This window comes from Schistocerca cancellata, chromosome 11 (assembly GCF_023864275.1).
Source record: "Schistocerca cancellata isolate TAMUIC-IGC-003103 chromosome 11, iqSchCanc2.1, whole genome shotgun sequence".
NCBI lineage: Eukaryota > Metazoa > Arthropoda > Insecta > Orthoptera > Acrididae > Schistocerca > Schistocerca cancellata.
The window spans coordinates 151368218-151383524 of NC_064636.1; the positions used below are offsets into that span (position 1 = coordinate 151368218).

The window sequence follows — 15307 nt, forward strand, 5'->3', positions numbered from 1 at the left end:
TTTCAGCTAATTACTTTAGGAAAATTCTAGGTCGTGTCAAAGAAAATCGTGCATCGAGAAGAGGACACAACTGTGAACTCTATACAGAGGCAGAAAAGATCAGTAACAGTTAGCAGCATTGAAAGGAGAGCATTCAAAGGAGCATTATTTTCTACAGTCACCTTGGTGGTACAAATGATACGAGGTTCAGACCCTAGATCTTGTGCTACTTTCTGAGTGAGAAAACCAAGATTTAGTTCAGTAAGAAGTCGGGATAGCACTGGAGGATATCTAGAAAAAAAATTATTCTAGAAGAAACTCAGAGGGCTCTTCAGTTTCTAAGAAAAGCCAAAACTAAAAAATGCAAACTGTGGACTAAAAGGAGGAAAGAACAGGAAGGGAGACAAATCTAGGAATATAGGGCTAAAGTTGGAATACAAAGTGTCTCAAAAATGAGATCGACAGGAAGTGCGAAATAGCTAAGCAAGGATGCCTAGAGGACAAATGTAAGGATGTAGAGGCTTATCTCACTAGGGGTAAGATAGATACTGCCTACAGGAAAATTAAAGAGACCTTTGGAGATAAGAGAACCACTTGTATGAACATCAAGAGCTTAGATGGAAACCCAGTTCTAAGGAAAGAAGGGAAAGGAGAAAGGTGGAAGGAGTATATAGAGGGTCTATACAAGGGCGATGTACTTGAGGACAGTATTATGGAAATGGAAGGGGATGTAGATGAAGATGCAATGGGAAATATGATACTGCATGAAGAGTTTGACAGAGCACTGAAGGACCTGAGTCAAAACAAGGCCCCGGGAGTAGACAACATTCCATTAGAACTACTGACAGCCTTGGGAGAGCCAGTCCTGACAAAACTCTACCATTTAGTGAGCAAGATGCATGAGACCGGCGAAATACCCTGAGAGTTCAAGAAGAATATAATAATTCCAATCCCAAAGAAAGCAGGCGTTGACAGATGTGAAAATTACCAAACAATCAGTTTAATAAGTCACAGCTGCAAAATACTAATGCGAATTCTTTACAGACAAATGGAAAAACTCATAGAAGCCGACCTCGGGGAAGATCAGTTTGGATTCCGTAGAAATATTGGAACACGTGAGCCAATACTGACCTTACGCCTTATCTTAGAAGGAAGATTAAGGAAAGGCAAACCTACATTTCTAGCATTTGTAGACTTGGAGAAAGCTTTTGACAGTGTTGACTGGAATACTCTCTTTCAAATTCTAAAGGTGGCAGGGATAAAATACAGGGAGTGAAAGGCTATTTACAATTTGTACAGAAGGCAGATGGCAGTTATAAGAGTCGAGGGACACGAAAGGGAAGCAGTGGTTGGGAAGGGAGTGAGACAGGGTTGTAGCCTCTCTCTGATGTTATTCAATCTGTATATTGAGCAAGCAGTAAACGAAACAAAAGAAAAGTTTGGAGTAGGTATAAAAATACGTGGAGAAGAAATAAAAACTTTGAGGTTTGCCTATGACATTGTAATTCTGTCGGAGACAGCAAAGGACTTGGAAGAGCAGTTGAACGGAATGGACAGTGTCTTGAAAGGAGGATATAAGATGAACATCAACAAAAGCAAAACGAGGATAATGGAATGAAGTCGAATTAAGTCGGGTGATGGTGAAGGAATTAGATTAGGAAATGAGACACTTAAAGTAGTAAAGGAGTTTTGCTATTTGGGGAGCAAAATAACTGATGATGGTCGAAGTAGAGAGGATATAAAATGTAGACTGGCAATGGCAAGGAATGCGTAGAAGATTAATGTCAAGTATAGATTTAAGTGTCAGGAAGTCATTTCTGAAAGTATTTGTATGGAGTGTAGCCATGTATGGAAGTGAAACATGGACGGTAAATAGTTTGGACAAGAAGAGAATAGAAGCTTTCGAAATGTGGTGCTACAGAAGAGTGCTGAAGATTAGATGGGTAGATCACATAACGAATGAGGAGGTACTGAATAGAATTGGGGAGAAGAGGAGCTTGTGGCACAACTTGACTAGAAGAAGGGATCGGTTGGTAGGACATGTTCTGAGGGAACATGGGATCACCAGTTTAGTATTGGAGGGCAGGGTGGAGGGTAAGAATCGTAGAGGGAGACCAAGATATGAATACACTAAGCAGATTCAGAAGGATGTAGGTTGCAGTAAGTACTGGGAGATGAAGAAGCTTGCACAGAATAGAGTAGCATGGAGAGCTGCATGAAACCAGTCTCAGGACTGAAGACCACAACAACAACAACAACAACAACAACAACAACAGGGCTAAAGTTAAAGCAGTGTAGTCGAAATAGCATTGCCTGTAGATAGCTGATATGACAAAAAGAAGGATGTGAAAGAAATTAATGATAATGGAAAAAAAGTGATAGAAAATATGTTAACAGAGGTTGAGCCTGGGAGGATGTTGGGATGTGAGTATGTGTTGCAGGTTCCCATCTTCAGAGGTGAGGGAAACTAGTATCAGACGGGGCAGGATCTGGCTAGCCTGTGTGGTGCAGCACGTCACTGTAGACCAGGCTCCTGCGGGCTGGCCCGTGCTTACATCGCAGTGACTGATGGGTGGCGGGAGGAGGGGGAGGAACCGAGGCAGGATAGCTCTGCCCGTGAAACTGTCAGAAACGAGTCTGTTGTATGACTGTCCGTGTTAGTTGCACAGAGGTGTAATGCTTCACAGCAGGTACTGTCCTTTGCAACACATTTATTTTCTAAACTGTTGCACTGACGAGAAATGGGAATAAAACGAAGTTCAGATTTTTGTTAATTGGTGAAGGGATGAACAGGGGGCAGCTAAGTCTAAAACTTGGTGTTTCTTACAATTGCAGTAGTGTGTTGAATTTTGTTTATGGATAAAGCTTAAACTGACGTTTTAGTCACAAGTTGAACATAAAAAAATACCGGATGTCAGTGAGTACAACTTACTTTGCTTTTCAATAAAGCATCAGTGTTTGGTACAACTTTTTGAATGCCGCTAATTCGAAGAACAGTTTTTAAGCTGTACTCTGTCTGTGAACTTCTGTGGATAGATGTCATTCTGTTCACTGCCAGAAAAAGTTGCTGACAAAAGTACGTCGGTACAAAACGTCAGCACAATCGTAGCTACACAAAGTAGTAAAAAGGTGGAAATTTATGTTTAGAAAAACTTTTATACAAGCCCACAAAACTAGTTTTTAGTATGAAACTTATTGTGCAACTGCCTGCCACACTGTAGGTCTATATGTTGTTACTGTACCTGGGCACACTGCACTGACGTGTTGATAACTGATATTGGTGTGTCTGACCTTCACTTTGAAGTTCCTAATCTGGCCATTACACTGTGGGGCAGGGATAATAGTTTGGGAACGTTGAAACGTCAGACAAGGGTGTTGCAGTGTTACAGGAGTCAGAAGGGTGATGTAAGGTGACAATGTGCAGCATAGGGAGGATATCGGGCAGATAGTCTCGTTTCAGGCATCGACTTGAGAAAGTTGAAGGCAGTCTATCCGATGTTGGTACTGAGTGATAAGAGGGGTTCTTCTGGGGTTCCTAGAAGTGAGAATTGTATTAGTCAGAAGGTCAGAAAAGGATACTGCCTGATAGATTTGTTTGTGAAAAACATATGTGGGATAGTTGTGGGAGAGGTGGGCAGTGTAGCTGTTGAGGGATTCGACAGTGGAGCAGACATGTTCGTATAGTTTTTTCTATTGAATTTACCTTTCAGTGCAGTGAAAATAGTCATGGGTAAGAAGCATATATACGACTTCTTATTTCAACTGACATTTATGTTGATACGTAGCAATTTTGATTTACTGTAATGATTTGCTCATTCTTGCTTATCCACTCAGCTTTGCAATACAAGAATGTGTTTTAAAAAATATGATTATATGTTTTTTGAATGTTGACTTTCTTGAGGGTGCTGATAAAGCAACAGTTTCATGAGTGGCTTGGGAAGCAACAGTTTCATGTGTGGCTTGTTTTATTTCAGTATAGAGTATTATTGCTTTTGAGATTTTATTTTCCTACCTGTGTGACAGATTTGTCTCCAGCTACAATTGTGAGGCCTATTTGGTGTGCTAAATAAAGTACGTACTACATTTGATGCCAGTTTCCTGTATCTTCGACATTCGTTATCTGGTTTGGCTCGAAGTGTAGTGAACAAAAATTCATACTACTGTGTAGATATTATAATGTCATTCTGCAAATGCTCGTGTCATGTGCCACTTACTAGTGATTTTGAGTTCTTAACAAGAAATGTTAATCTTCACTAAATGTCTACAGGTTACTAGAGTATCATTGTTAAACAACCCTGTGATGTGATGCTTCATATATGCCAGTGTCCTTAGGAAAGCTAAAAAATGACAAATGTGGCATTTTGTCTTCTCTTTTTGTTGCTCCAATTTTTTTGTTAAAAGTCAACATAAACGGTATTGTTAACATTCATCAGATGTCATATTCATCAGTGTAGCTTACTGGGTGTGTGGAGTGCTACTGCTGCTGTAGTGTGCAGCAAAATAGAGAAGGGGCGCCACAGTTGTACACGCCTCACACTGTGGCTGCAGTCACAGCTTTCGCCCCCGACGTTTGGCGGCCACTCGACCGCAAGCACCAGTCCCTCGTGGCCTGCCACACATTTTTCGTTACGTGTGACCTGCACCTACATGTGCTCTCTGCGTGCCACTTAAGAGTGAGTGACAGAGGGTGCTACTGCCACTATTACGGATTGCAAGCTCACCCGCCACACGCCTGACCCCTTCCGTGTTGCAGTCACAAAGTGAATGACTGCCAATAATAGCTAATTTCTCTGATTTTCTCAGCGTGGTAATTTTGTGAATCTACTGCGATGCAAGTAGTATCTTGCCAACCACTTGTTACAGTGTGCAATTTCAGAATTTCAACAGTAAACCTCTTCTCTGCTACCAGAGCTTCTAAAGCATCCTGGTAACACTCTCAAACTTACTAAACAATTCTGTTCTTCATTAGATTTTTTTCTCTCTCTCTTCTACTACTCCTGCCTGGAAAGGGATCCAGACTTAGGAGCAGTATGAAAGAAGGCTTTTGTAAGCTACCTGTTTCAGTGACAGATTAAATTTCCTCAAGATTCTTCGACAGATCTTCGGTCAGACATCTGTCTTTCCTACAATTTTTTGTATGTGACCATTGTAACTTAGGTCTCTCCAGTTGTTTACTCTCCAATTTATGCACAATATGTTACATTTATTTATGCCAAAAGTCGACTACCGGGTCTCTCCCCAGTTGTCGGTAGTGTGTAATTTTTCCTACATTTCTCTACAGTCTTCTGGCATCGGAACCTTCCTGTAGATGTCGGCACCGACAGTGAATGGCGTTACGGAACTTCTGACGTTATCCACTCGGTCACTAATACTTGTGTCGTTAACAGTATTGGGCCTATTACACTCCCTCGAGGTGCTCCCGATGTCACTTCTGTGTCTCCAGATTTAGTGCCACCGAGAGCAACATGTCGAATCGTGTCTGTGAGGAAGTCCCGAACTGAGTCGCGGATACAGTCTCGTACTGGGTAAGCTCGTATATTATGTACCGAAGGAAAGTGTGGAACCGTACAGAACGCTTGAGCCGGCGAGGTAGTGCTAGCGTAGACGAGCAGATTGCATTGCACTGCACTGTGAGTGTAAGAGTGAGGTGTGGTGTGTTGTTGCAGGTGCAGGTGATCCAGCAGCCGCTGCAGAACCCGACGTACCTGCAGCAGCTGTACAACACGCAGGGCCAGCTGCTGGTGCCGGGCAACCTGCAGCTCCACCCCGCGCCGCCCGGCATGAACCCCTCCTCCATACACGTGAGTACACTGTGGAGACAGGGAGAGCGAGTTATTAACTGACTCGGCAAAGTAAACCACACGGACACTTGCCAGCAACGGAGGCAGGTATATTACATTTAAAACTGAAATATTTAACTTAGGTCAGGAAATATGTCATTCCACGGGTCAATTTCATAAGCAGAATTTCTTCTCCAATGCTCGAGTCAAAAATCTTGTACATTTTCTAAAACATCAGTCCAAAGTGACAGTAGTTCCAAAATTGTGACGAGACCTCGTGGCCTCTTCCACTTGTGTATTGGTTTTTTTCTCCTCTCCCCTCAACCACAAGGTTATATTGTCATGAAATTCCTGAAATGCGAAATAATTGTAAGGTATCATTGATCAGGAGATCCCATCTGACATTGTATGGCCACAAGGTGCAGCTCTTTTTATTTGACACCCCTGCAGCAAACTTTTCACCTATGGTGTGAAATGAGTAAGACAACATAAGCTCCCAGTCCCTGACGGAAGGAAATCTCCAGCCCAGTCAGCAACTGGACTCTTCTCCCCACAATGTAGAGGTCGCGACACTAATCGCTAGCTGCAGCCTGTAAAATTTATCACAGTTACCTTTATTACTTTGCAATAATCTTTACACAATTTATTGTATTTAATTTTCAGAGTTTGGTTCTCTCACCTTAAAACGCGTGTTTGCTATGGCAAAAAAAGAAAAAAAAAAAGAAAGATGAAAGGATGTAGGTTTTAAGGGATAGGGTAAGGAGTCATTCCAATCCCGGGAGCGGAAAGACTTACCTTAGGGGGAAAAAAGGACAGGTATACACTCGCGCACACACACACATATCCATCCGCACATACACAGACACAAGCAGACATTTTCATATATTTATTGATGAGACTTACCAAACAAAAGCGCTGGCAGGTCGATAGACACACAAACAAACACAAACATACACACAAAATTCAAGCTTTTGCAACCAACGGTTGCCTCATCAGGAAAGAGGGAGGAGAGGGAAAGACGAAAGGATTTGGGTTTTAAGGGAGAGGGTAAGGAGTCATTCCAATCCCGGGAGCGGAAAGATTTACCTTAGGGGGAAAAAAGGACAGGTATACACTCGCGCGCGCGCACACACACACTCGTATCCATCTGCATGTACACAGACACAAGCAGACATTTGTAAAGCCTTTACAAATATATACACACACATTTGTATTATTAATTGATTCCATATTTCATTTTATATGAATAATGTTAGACCTCAACACCCATTCACATGGATAAAGTGTTTCAACATTATACTACATTTGTAATCAATTCAAATTATGCTTAGAGGTCATAATTTATGGAAAATTTTTGAATTTACATTATGGAAAATAAGGAATTTCCATGCTTGCATATTTTTATTAGTTATTATTGATAGTATCAATTACAAAAGGAAATAAAATATTCAAATAAGTAACCAAAAATATTGATCATATACTCTAAATCATTTGGCAGTGCCAAAAACACAAGTTACACCTTTCAGAAATACAGGTCTTTCACTAGGCCTAGGATGAAATACATTATAATCTCCTGATTAAGGTGCTCATAGTTTCATTTCAGAAGGCTGTTGCTTTATTTTGAATGCACACTGGCTCACTGAACATTATACCCAATGAACCATGGATAAATCATTACACAGACTTGGGGTGTACACAGAAGGCGGGAGATGACACTGGGCGAAGTATGTACAATGAAACAATGATCCAGTTACTATGGAGGAACTGCAGGATGCTTTGAAAGGCACGAAGAAGAGAAATGCTACTGGGATCAATGGATTAAATGTAGACCTAATTAAATATGGAGGGTTACCATTAAATAAAAGACTTTTCCAGTTAATAAATGAATGTTGGACGAACAGCAAGAGTCCAGACTCTTGGTACACAGCAGAAGTAATCTCTCTTTCAACAAAGGGAATGTAATGATTTTGAAAACTACTGTGGCATCATTGTTTTAAACACAGGCTACTATCTGTAATAAAAGATAATCAACAATCACATGAACAATATCACAGAAACTATTATATCTGAAGAACAAAATGGATTTAGATCAGGTCATTCATCCTCAAACAATATGCTTGTAATTAAAAACATTATAGAAAAACATAGGTAATTTAATACAGAAACACTTGTGGTCTTTATCAACCTTCAGAAGGTCTTTGACGGCGTGAGCTGTGATAGCCTATGGAAGATTACGTCTGTAGGAGGATGTCCTAACTACATAAGAGAGAAAGTGAAATATCTTTAAAAAAAAATACATGCATTGTAATAAACACAGGTAGGAATGATTAGAAGAAATAATTATTAAACAAAATGTTAGACAAGGTTGTAACTATTACCTAAATATTTACACTGACTTCTTTGCAAATGGAAATTTAAAGTAAACAAAGGAATTAAGGTAACAAACAACAAATAGTTCAATGTACTTTTGTTTGTTGGTGACATAATTATTATTAAAAAGAATGAAGATGAGCTCCAAATATCAGTATACCAGCTGAACAAAATTTGCAAGAAGTACAATTATTAAAATTTCTAATAATAAAATGAAAATAAAAGCATTCCGAGGAAAACATACAAGCAGATTAAAAATTGTTTTCAATAGTTCAGTGTTAGAATATGTGACCCAAATCTCTTATTTAGTCTCTGCTATAAGTTTTGATTTTGGATCTGATAAAGTAATGATGGTTCCTGTGTTTTCCAATCGAAGTGAAATCTGGGTTACCACAAAAACAAGAAAATAAAATTCAAACAGTAGAGATGAGGTGTCTAAGAAAGACAAAGGGCCACACAAGAAGAGACATAATTAGAAATGAAGTTATTAGAACGGAATTAAATACTGTATTTTCAATATGAATGAGAAAGATTCAGAAATAACATGAAGATTGGAGACATCACCTCATGAGAAAGCCAGGTCACAGAATTCCACAGAAGATCCTGAACTACAAGCTGAATGGGAAAAGAGATATTGGAAGCTTTGATAAAGATGGTAGTCATTTTCTTTGTGAATTTGGGTTGGACAACAGCCTAATTGTTGACAGGAAGATGATGGTGATGATTTTATTTTATCGTTTAGCAGTTAGCTAATGTACCCCACCGAGTATTGTCGGGCTACGCCATATAGTAAAAATTGTTATGCTTGCATCAGTGTGGGGAAATTGCAACATGTGGTTACATCCCAATATGAGTCTTGCAGAACTGTAGTAGGTGCAGGCATGACTGTCACAAACATAATCACTGTCTATTATGCTTATCCATTACAGATATTTTAGAACCGTGACTGTATATTAATGTAAATAAATTATACACAACTGCAACCAGTCACTTTTTCATTAATAATGCTTTATTACATTAATCAGTTTTCGAACCCTTTCAGGTTCATCTTCAGATGATTTCGGCAGAATCCGGGAAGTTACATCATTACTGGTAGTAGCATAATGCTGGGTGCTGGTTCTATGGCAGAAAGATGGGTCACACTTCAATGTATCGCCATGACTATACCTTATCTTTCGATATCGATGTAAATTTAGTTTTTACTTTCTGTGACAGTATATGCAGCTTTTTTCGTATCTGTCTGCCTCCATTTTGATGTCCAGAACACTTTCACACGAACTATATTAGTTCACACTTTAACAGTGACACTTTACCAGCATCCAGCATGCGCTTTACAACTGTTGCTTATAACAAAGATCTTGACAGAGAGATATGGCATAAGCCTACTTTGTACAGAGATGTAATCTGTTGTTCTTTACATATGTTAAAGTCGATATAAGGGCAAGTTTTTTCATTAGAATGTTGATAACATGAGAGCACTAGAGAAGATAATAATAAACTACTACAAGAATAAATTTCAGGTGATCTGTTATGTTATTTCTATTTGTATGTTACAAGCAGTTTTTTTTTTTAAATTTTTTTTTTTTTTTTTTTTTTTTTTTTTTTACATGAATCCCTAGGAAACAATAATACAGAGTTATTGATTCTGCAGTGAGGTACAGTTGTCTGTATGACTAGGACCTATATATTTAAATTAATAACAAATCTTCAGATGAAATGTTGGCTTATTTCTGTTGTTACGTTAACGTGATCTGGAGTATTATCAAGAGCAGATTTTGTTTATTTTAGCTAAAGGTATATGTATAAGAGTTAAAGTGTTTGTAATGGATTAAAGCTGTTTGAATGGCTGCACATTTAATATTTTAAAAATCATGAACAAAAGATTCTTTAACTGTTGACTTATTTTTATTCTAACATTAGAGTAACCTGGGATATTGGTAAAGGCAGCTTATGTTTGTTCCAGCTAGAATTAATATGTATAAAGTACTGATTTATGTTAGCAATGGAGGGCTTTAACATTTAGAGATATGGTACATGTCTTATTCTGTGGTAGTATATTACATTGACACCATTGTGGTTAGGATGTAAGGAGAGGGGGGTGAGTCATTGGGAGGGGGGGGGGTTTGGGGAGCCGGTGTAGGGTTTATTGGGTGGTTACTTGTTTTGAACTAGTAACCACCCCAAACCCCCCCTCCCAATGACTCACCCCCCCATCTCCTTACATACTAACCACAATGGTGTCAATGTAATATACTACCACAGAATAAGACATGTACCATATCTCTAAATGTTAAAGCCCTCCATTGCTAACATAAATCAGTACTTTGTACATATTAATTCTAGCTGGAACAAACATAAGCTGCCTTTACCAATATCCCAGGTTACTCTAATGTTAGAATAAAAATAAGTCAACAGTTAAAGAATCTTTTGTTCATGATTTTTAAAATATTAAATGTGCAGCCATTCAAACAGCTTTAATCCATTACAAACACTTTAACTCTTATACACATACCTTTAGTTAAAATAAACAAAATCTGCTCTTGATAATACTCCAGATCACATTAACGTAACAACAGAAATAAGCCAACATTTCATCTGAAGATTTGTTATTAATTTAAATATACAGGTCCTAGTCATACAGACAACTGCACCTCACTGCAGAACCAATAACTCTGTATTATTGTTTCCTAGGGATTCATGTAAAAAAAAAATAAAAAAAATAAATTAAAAAAATTTAAAAAAATAAAAAAAATAAAATAAAAATAAATAAAACCTGCTCGTAACATACAAATGGAAATAACATAACAGATCACCCGAAATTTATTCTTGTAGTAGTTTATTATTATTTTCTCTAGTGCTCTCATGTTATCAACATTCTAATGAAAAAACTTGCCCTTATATCGACTTTAACATATGTAAAGAACAACAGATTACATCTCTGTACAAAGTAGGCTTATGCAATATCTCTCTGTCAAGATCTTTGTTATAAGCAACAGTTGTAAAGCGCATGCTGGATGCTGGTAAAGTGTCACTGTTAAAGTGTGAACTAATATAGTTCGTGTGAAAGTGTTCTGGACATCAAAATGGAGGCAGACAGATACGAAAAAAGCTGCCTATACTGTCACAGAAAGTAAAAACTAAATTTACATCGATATCGAAAGATAAGGTATAGTCATGGCGATACATTGAAGTGTGACCCATCTTTCTGCCATAGAACCAGCACCCAGCATTATGATACTACCAGTAATGATGTAACTTCCCGGATTCTGCCGAAATCATCTGAAGATGAACCTGAAAGAGTTCGAAAACCGGTTAATGTAATAAAGCATTATTAATAAAAAAGTGACTGGTTGCAGTTGTGTATAATTTATTTACATAATCACTGTCACTATAATCTGCAATCATGAGCAGGTTTTGTCACTTTGTGAGCAAACAACAAATTAAAATTTGTTAATGTAACTATTGTGTGGAAACACATATTGTATGGTCAGTATCTAAAAATGTGATAGTATGCATTTTGATGAAGTTAGCAGCACCTCTCCACTCTTATCTGCACTGTATTGCAGCTGGACTTGCAACTGCAGTGAGAACTGCTGCCATGGATTGTGTTATTCACATCTCGAAATGTTCCTCCCTACTATTGATGTGTGCAATAATTTGGTGAAAAATAAGTACAGTATTAGTTTACTGGGTACTTTTTCCTTTGGTGCAATAGTGAAAAACTAATTGAGCTACATGCATAATTAGGAATACATCTCCTTACACCTTAAAAATTTTTAAAATGGAAATACCTGTCTTAAAAATTATCCCAATAGTCCTGCAGTTTTAGTATTTATGAATGAGACATTTATGTTATGATATATTTGCTTTGTACGTCCATGTCCAGCCAACCACAATTTACCCTGACAAAGAACTTGATACAGAGCCAGACCAGTGCGAAGACAGGCTTTCTGATGCCTACAGTCACAGCCACAGTTAGTTCCAATTTTTCCGCAGCAGTTATTACTTTGGAAAGGTTTTATACAAAGCTTTTTACATACTACAATTTTCTAATTTATTTTTACAACTAATAATATTCCACACATGGCTGACAGCAGTAACTTTCAATAAATGATGGGTGCAGTGAACCTGTTGCATAAAGTTTATTGTAATAAGCCTTAACAAGGTTTGACCTCCTTGATTATTATCAACTGCAGTGTAAAGAACTGTTAACGTTTATATAATATTACTATCTTTTTATAAATTTGACGTATTTTTGTACCAATGTGCAGTTTTTTTTCGTATGAGCTATGCATCACATTTGTTTTACAAAATTTGCTACTTATATTGTGCTTTGTAATACAGGGTGTACATAAAGTCTGGGAACAGTTTCAATTATTTATTGCACACGAACTAAACATTCTACAGATATCATACTTACGTCATTTTGAAGAGAAACCCTGAAAGCTTTTTTTCATGTATACCACCACAGTGTAGTTTGGTAATTTGCCGATAGTCAGTGCTAGTCACAAATGTGGTGAGTTCAGGTGTGAAGCGAGCTTTCTGTATGTTGGAGTTCAACAAGAACGAGTGTGCTACAGCTGTTCAACAGATGTTTAGAACCAAGTACGGTAACAAGCTACCAACAAGGAAGGCCATTTGCCACTGGCACAACTAATTCCTTATGACAGTTTGCTTGTGCCCAGCAAAGAGAAGAGGACGTCCCAGTGTGAGTGAAGTGAATGTGGGGCCACGTTTGTCACTAGCGCCGACTATCGGCAAATTACCGAACTAAGCTGTGGCGGTATATATGAAAAAAAGAAAAACTTTCAGGGTTTCTCTTCAAAATGCAATATGTATCACATCTGTACAATGTTTAGTTCTTGTGCAATAAATAATTGAAAGTGTTCCCAGAATTTATGTACACCTTGTATATTCAGTAGTTATCCGTCGTGTAATTCTGAACAGTTTGGATTTTTCTCTGCCAACTTAATTTACATAGTAAAAGTTGCAAACTTATTTTGATCAGAACAGTGAAGCATCCTGTACCTGCGTATTTCTACTTTTGTTAACCTTCACATTTACTGGAAGGAATTTCAGAATAAAGCAAAAACCTCTTATTAGTAAAACTGTCATGACAGCAGTTGCTAACAGCCTTAATGAAACTAATGGAAGACATCATCAAGAAATACTGTGCATTGTACACATAATAAATCTCCGTTATCTCGCTGGAGGACAACCAGTTTTGACCTCCTCGATCACCAGCTGCAGAGTAAAGGACCCTCACATTTCTACTGACCAAATGTGTTCTGTGTTGCCACGTATATGAACAACTGCCATTGGTCAAGTAAATTGAAGAGGATATCAAACATCACTAGCCTTAGTGTTGTCCTATTTGAGACAAATTTGTCACAGTGATTAAAGTAATTTGACAGTGGTAGTTGTTCAGAGATATGGCACTGTGAATACACAGGGTGCATTGTACGTTAGTTTATAGTGAAAGAGAAAGTTGAAACTGCTTGTGCTCCATTGAAATAAAAGACTTTTATATGTGTAGCAAATGGTGCCTTTTCAGAATGTTTTCCATTAAATCTGTTATTGGTACCGAGTGAAGTAAACTATCTTTCAAAATGTGTGTCGAAATGCTAAACTGTGAAAAATACGAGATTCCGGTTTAGAGGTACGCAGGCACAGAGTGCTTCACTAAATGTGTGGATCAGCTGGTGCACTACACTGGCCGAGGCAGCTAAACTCGAGCCCACAATCCGCAGGTGATCGCCGCGGGAAAACCCTTCCCGGCCAACCAGCTGCCGCCGCAGATGATCACCGCCCAGAAGTCGGTGCTGCAGGGGCAGGCAGGTGAGTACGACTGCGGCCGAGCCCCGCGTCTCGCCCGCAGCCTCTCTCCCGTAGTCGTTTTCCACCCCCGTACCGTGAGGTGTCGGTGCTCGACCTGGCCGTACTGGCAGTGGTGCTCGAAAGTATCTGGCAGTAATTCTTTTGTCAACTTTTTACTGGCACTGTTCTTCGACCTGCTGCACGTGTGCACGTCCTAAGAGTTGCCGTCTGTTTTTCCTCTGGTGTTTCCACAGATATTTGCAATTTCAGTTTTGGAATGGGTAGATGAAGTCACCCCAGACAAATATTGCTCGACGGGTCTTTCGTGTGCTCTCAGAGTTGACAGAAAGCGTCGGTCTGTTTCCCATTACAGATAAAATTATTTCTGAAGCGGAATTTTACGTGCCCATTTGATAGGGTAGTCCCGAATTGGCCTAGTGCGATGTTCATTCTAGTGATGTGTATTACGGGGACAGTAAAACGTGAAGAGTAACCAGTAATCCGGCAGCAACAGAGCAGCATTGCCGCACGGCGCTAGCCGTCAGCGTGGGCCGGGACTGTGCTGTAGAACTTCGTAGAAACCTGAAACGTTTTGGTATTCTCTCCGGCTGACATGTCTGTCCAGTAGCTTTCACGTTCACTCTTATCAGATCTAAATCTGGACTCTGAGTGAGATACGTCAGAGCCTTTATCTTTTACTTCCCGAGACATTCTCGTACACTTCCTGAGTTGTGCTTTGGATCAATGTCATTTTGAAAAATGCAGTTTCGTGGCGTAAGCATTCTGGTGTATGTTGGCCCAAAAAGTCCCTACAGTAAGGGCGTTTCACATTACCCTCTGTGTGCACGAGGGGAAGAATTCGCACACCTCCCTACTACTTCCTCTGTGCAAACTGACGGTGTGGTTCGTATAATTTGCCTACACAATAGACAGATGTACTGACTCCCATTGGAAGACTTCAAATTAAATGTTCTTTTGATGCTGTGCAGCACATTGGACCAATATTTCACTGTCCACTTGCAGTGTCCTGCAGCAAAATTAATTTTTGCCTTCCTGTTTCTTGGTCTGATAGGTTTCTTGAAAGGATGGCAGCCTTTCAACCCCCCCAGTGCAAAGTCATTGTTCCTCTGTAGAATCGTACACTTCTACTTCATAAAGCTTGTTTGGTCTGTTAGTAATTTGTTGTGCAGTCTTGAGAGATGTGTCCACTACACACTGTCTTGTAATCACTCTGTCGATGGTGACAGTAGTTTTTGTCGGTCAGTCTTGTTGTGGTTTCTTGCTTCTATCGCCAATGATTAAAAAAAAAAAAAAAAAAAAGACGCTTTTCTTCTTTCAGACTGACACCAGCTCTCTAAATA

The 15307-nt window shown here is 39.0% G+C and overlaps 1 protein-coding gene across 1 annotated transcript in view; it reads left to right on the plus strand.

Moving 5' to 3' along the window:
- Window positions 1-15307, plus strand: part of LOC126108379 (polyhomeotic-proximal chromatin protein-like) — a 390515-nt gene that overhangs the window by 286589 nt on the left and 88619 nt on the right. Inside the window, exons 6-7 of the mRNA XM_049913592.1 lie at window positions 5646-5780; window positions 13880-13967. Of these exons, the coding sequence (XP_049769549.1) occupies window positions 5646-5780; window positions 13880-13967 (223 nt within the window). The remainder of the gene's footprint in view (window positions 1-5645; window positions 5781-13879; window positions 13968-15307) is intronic.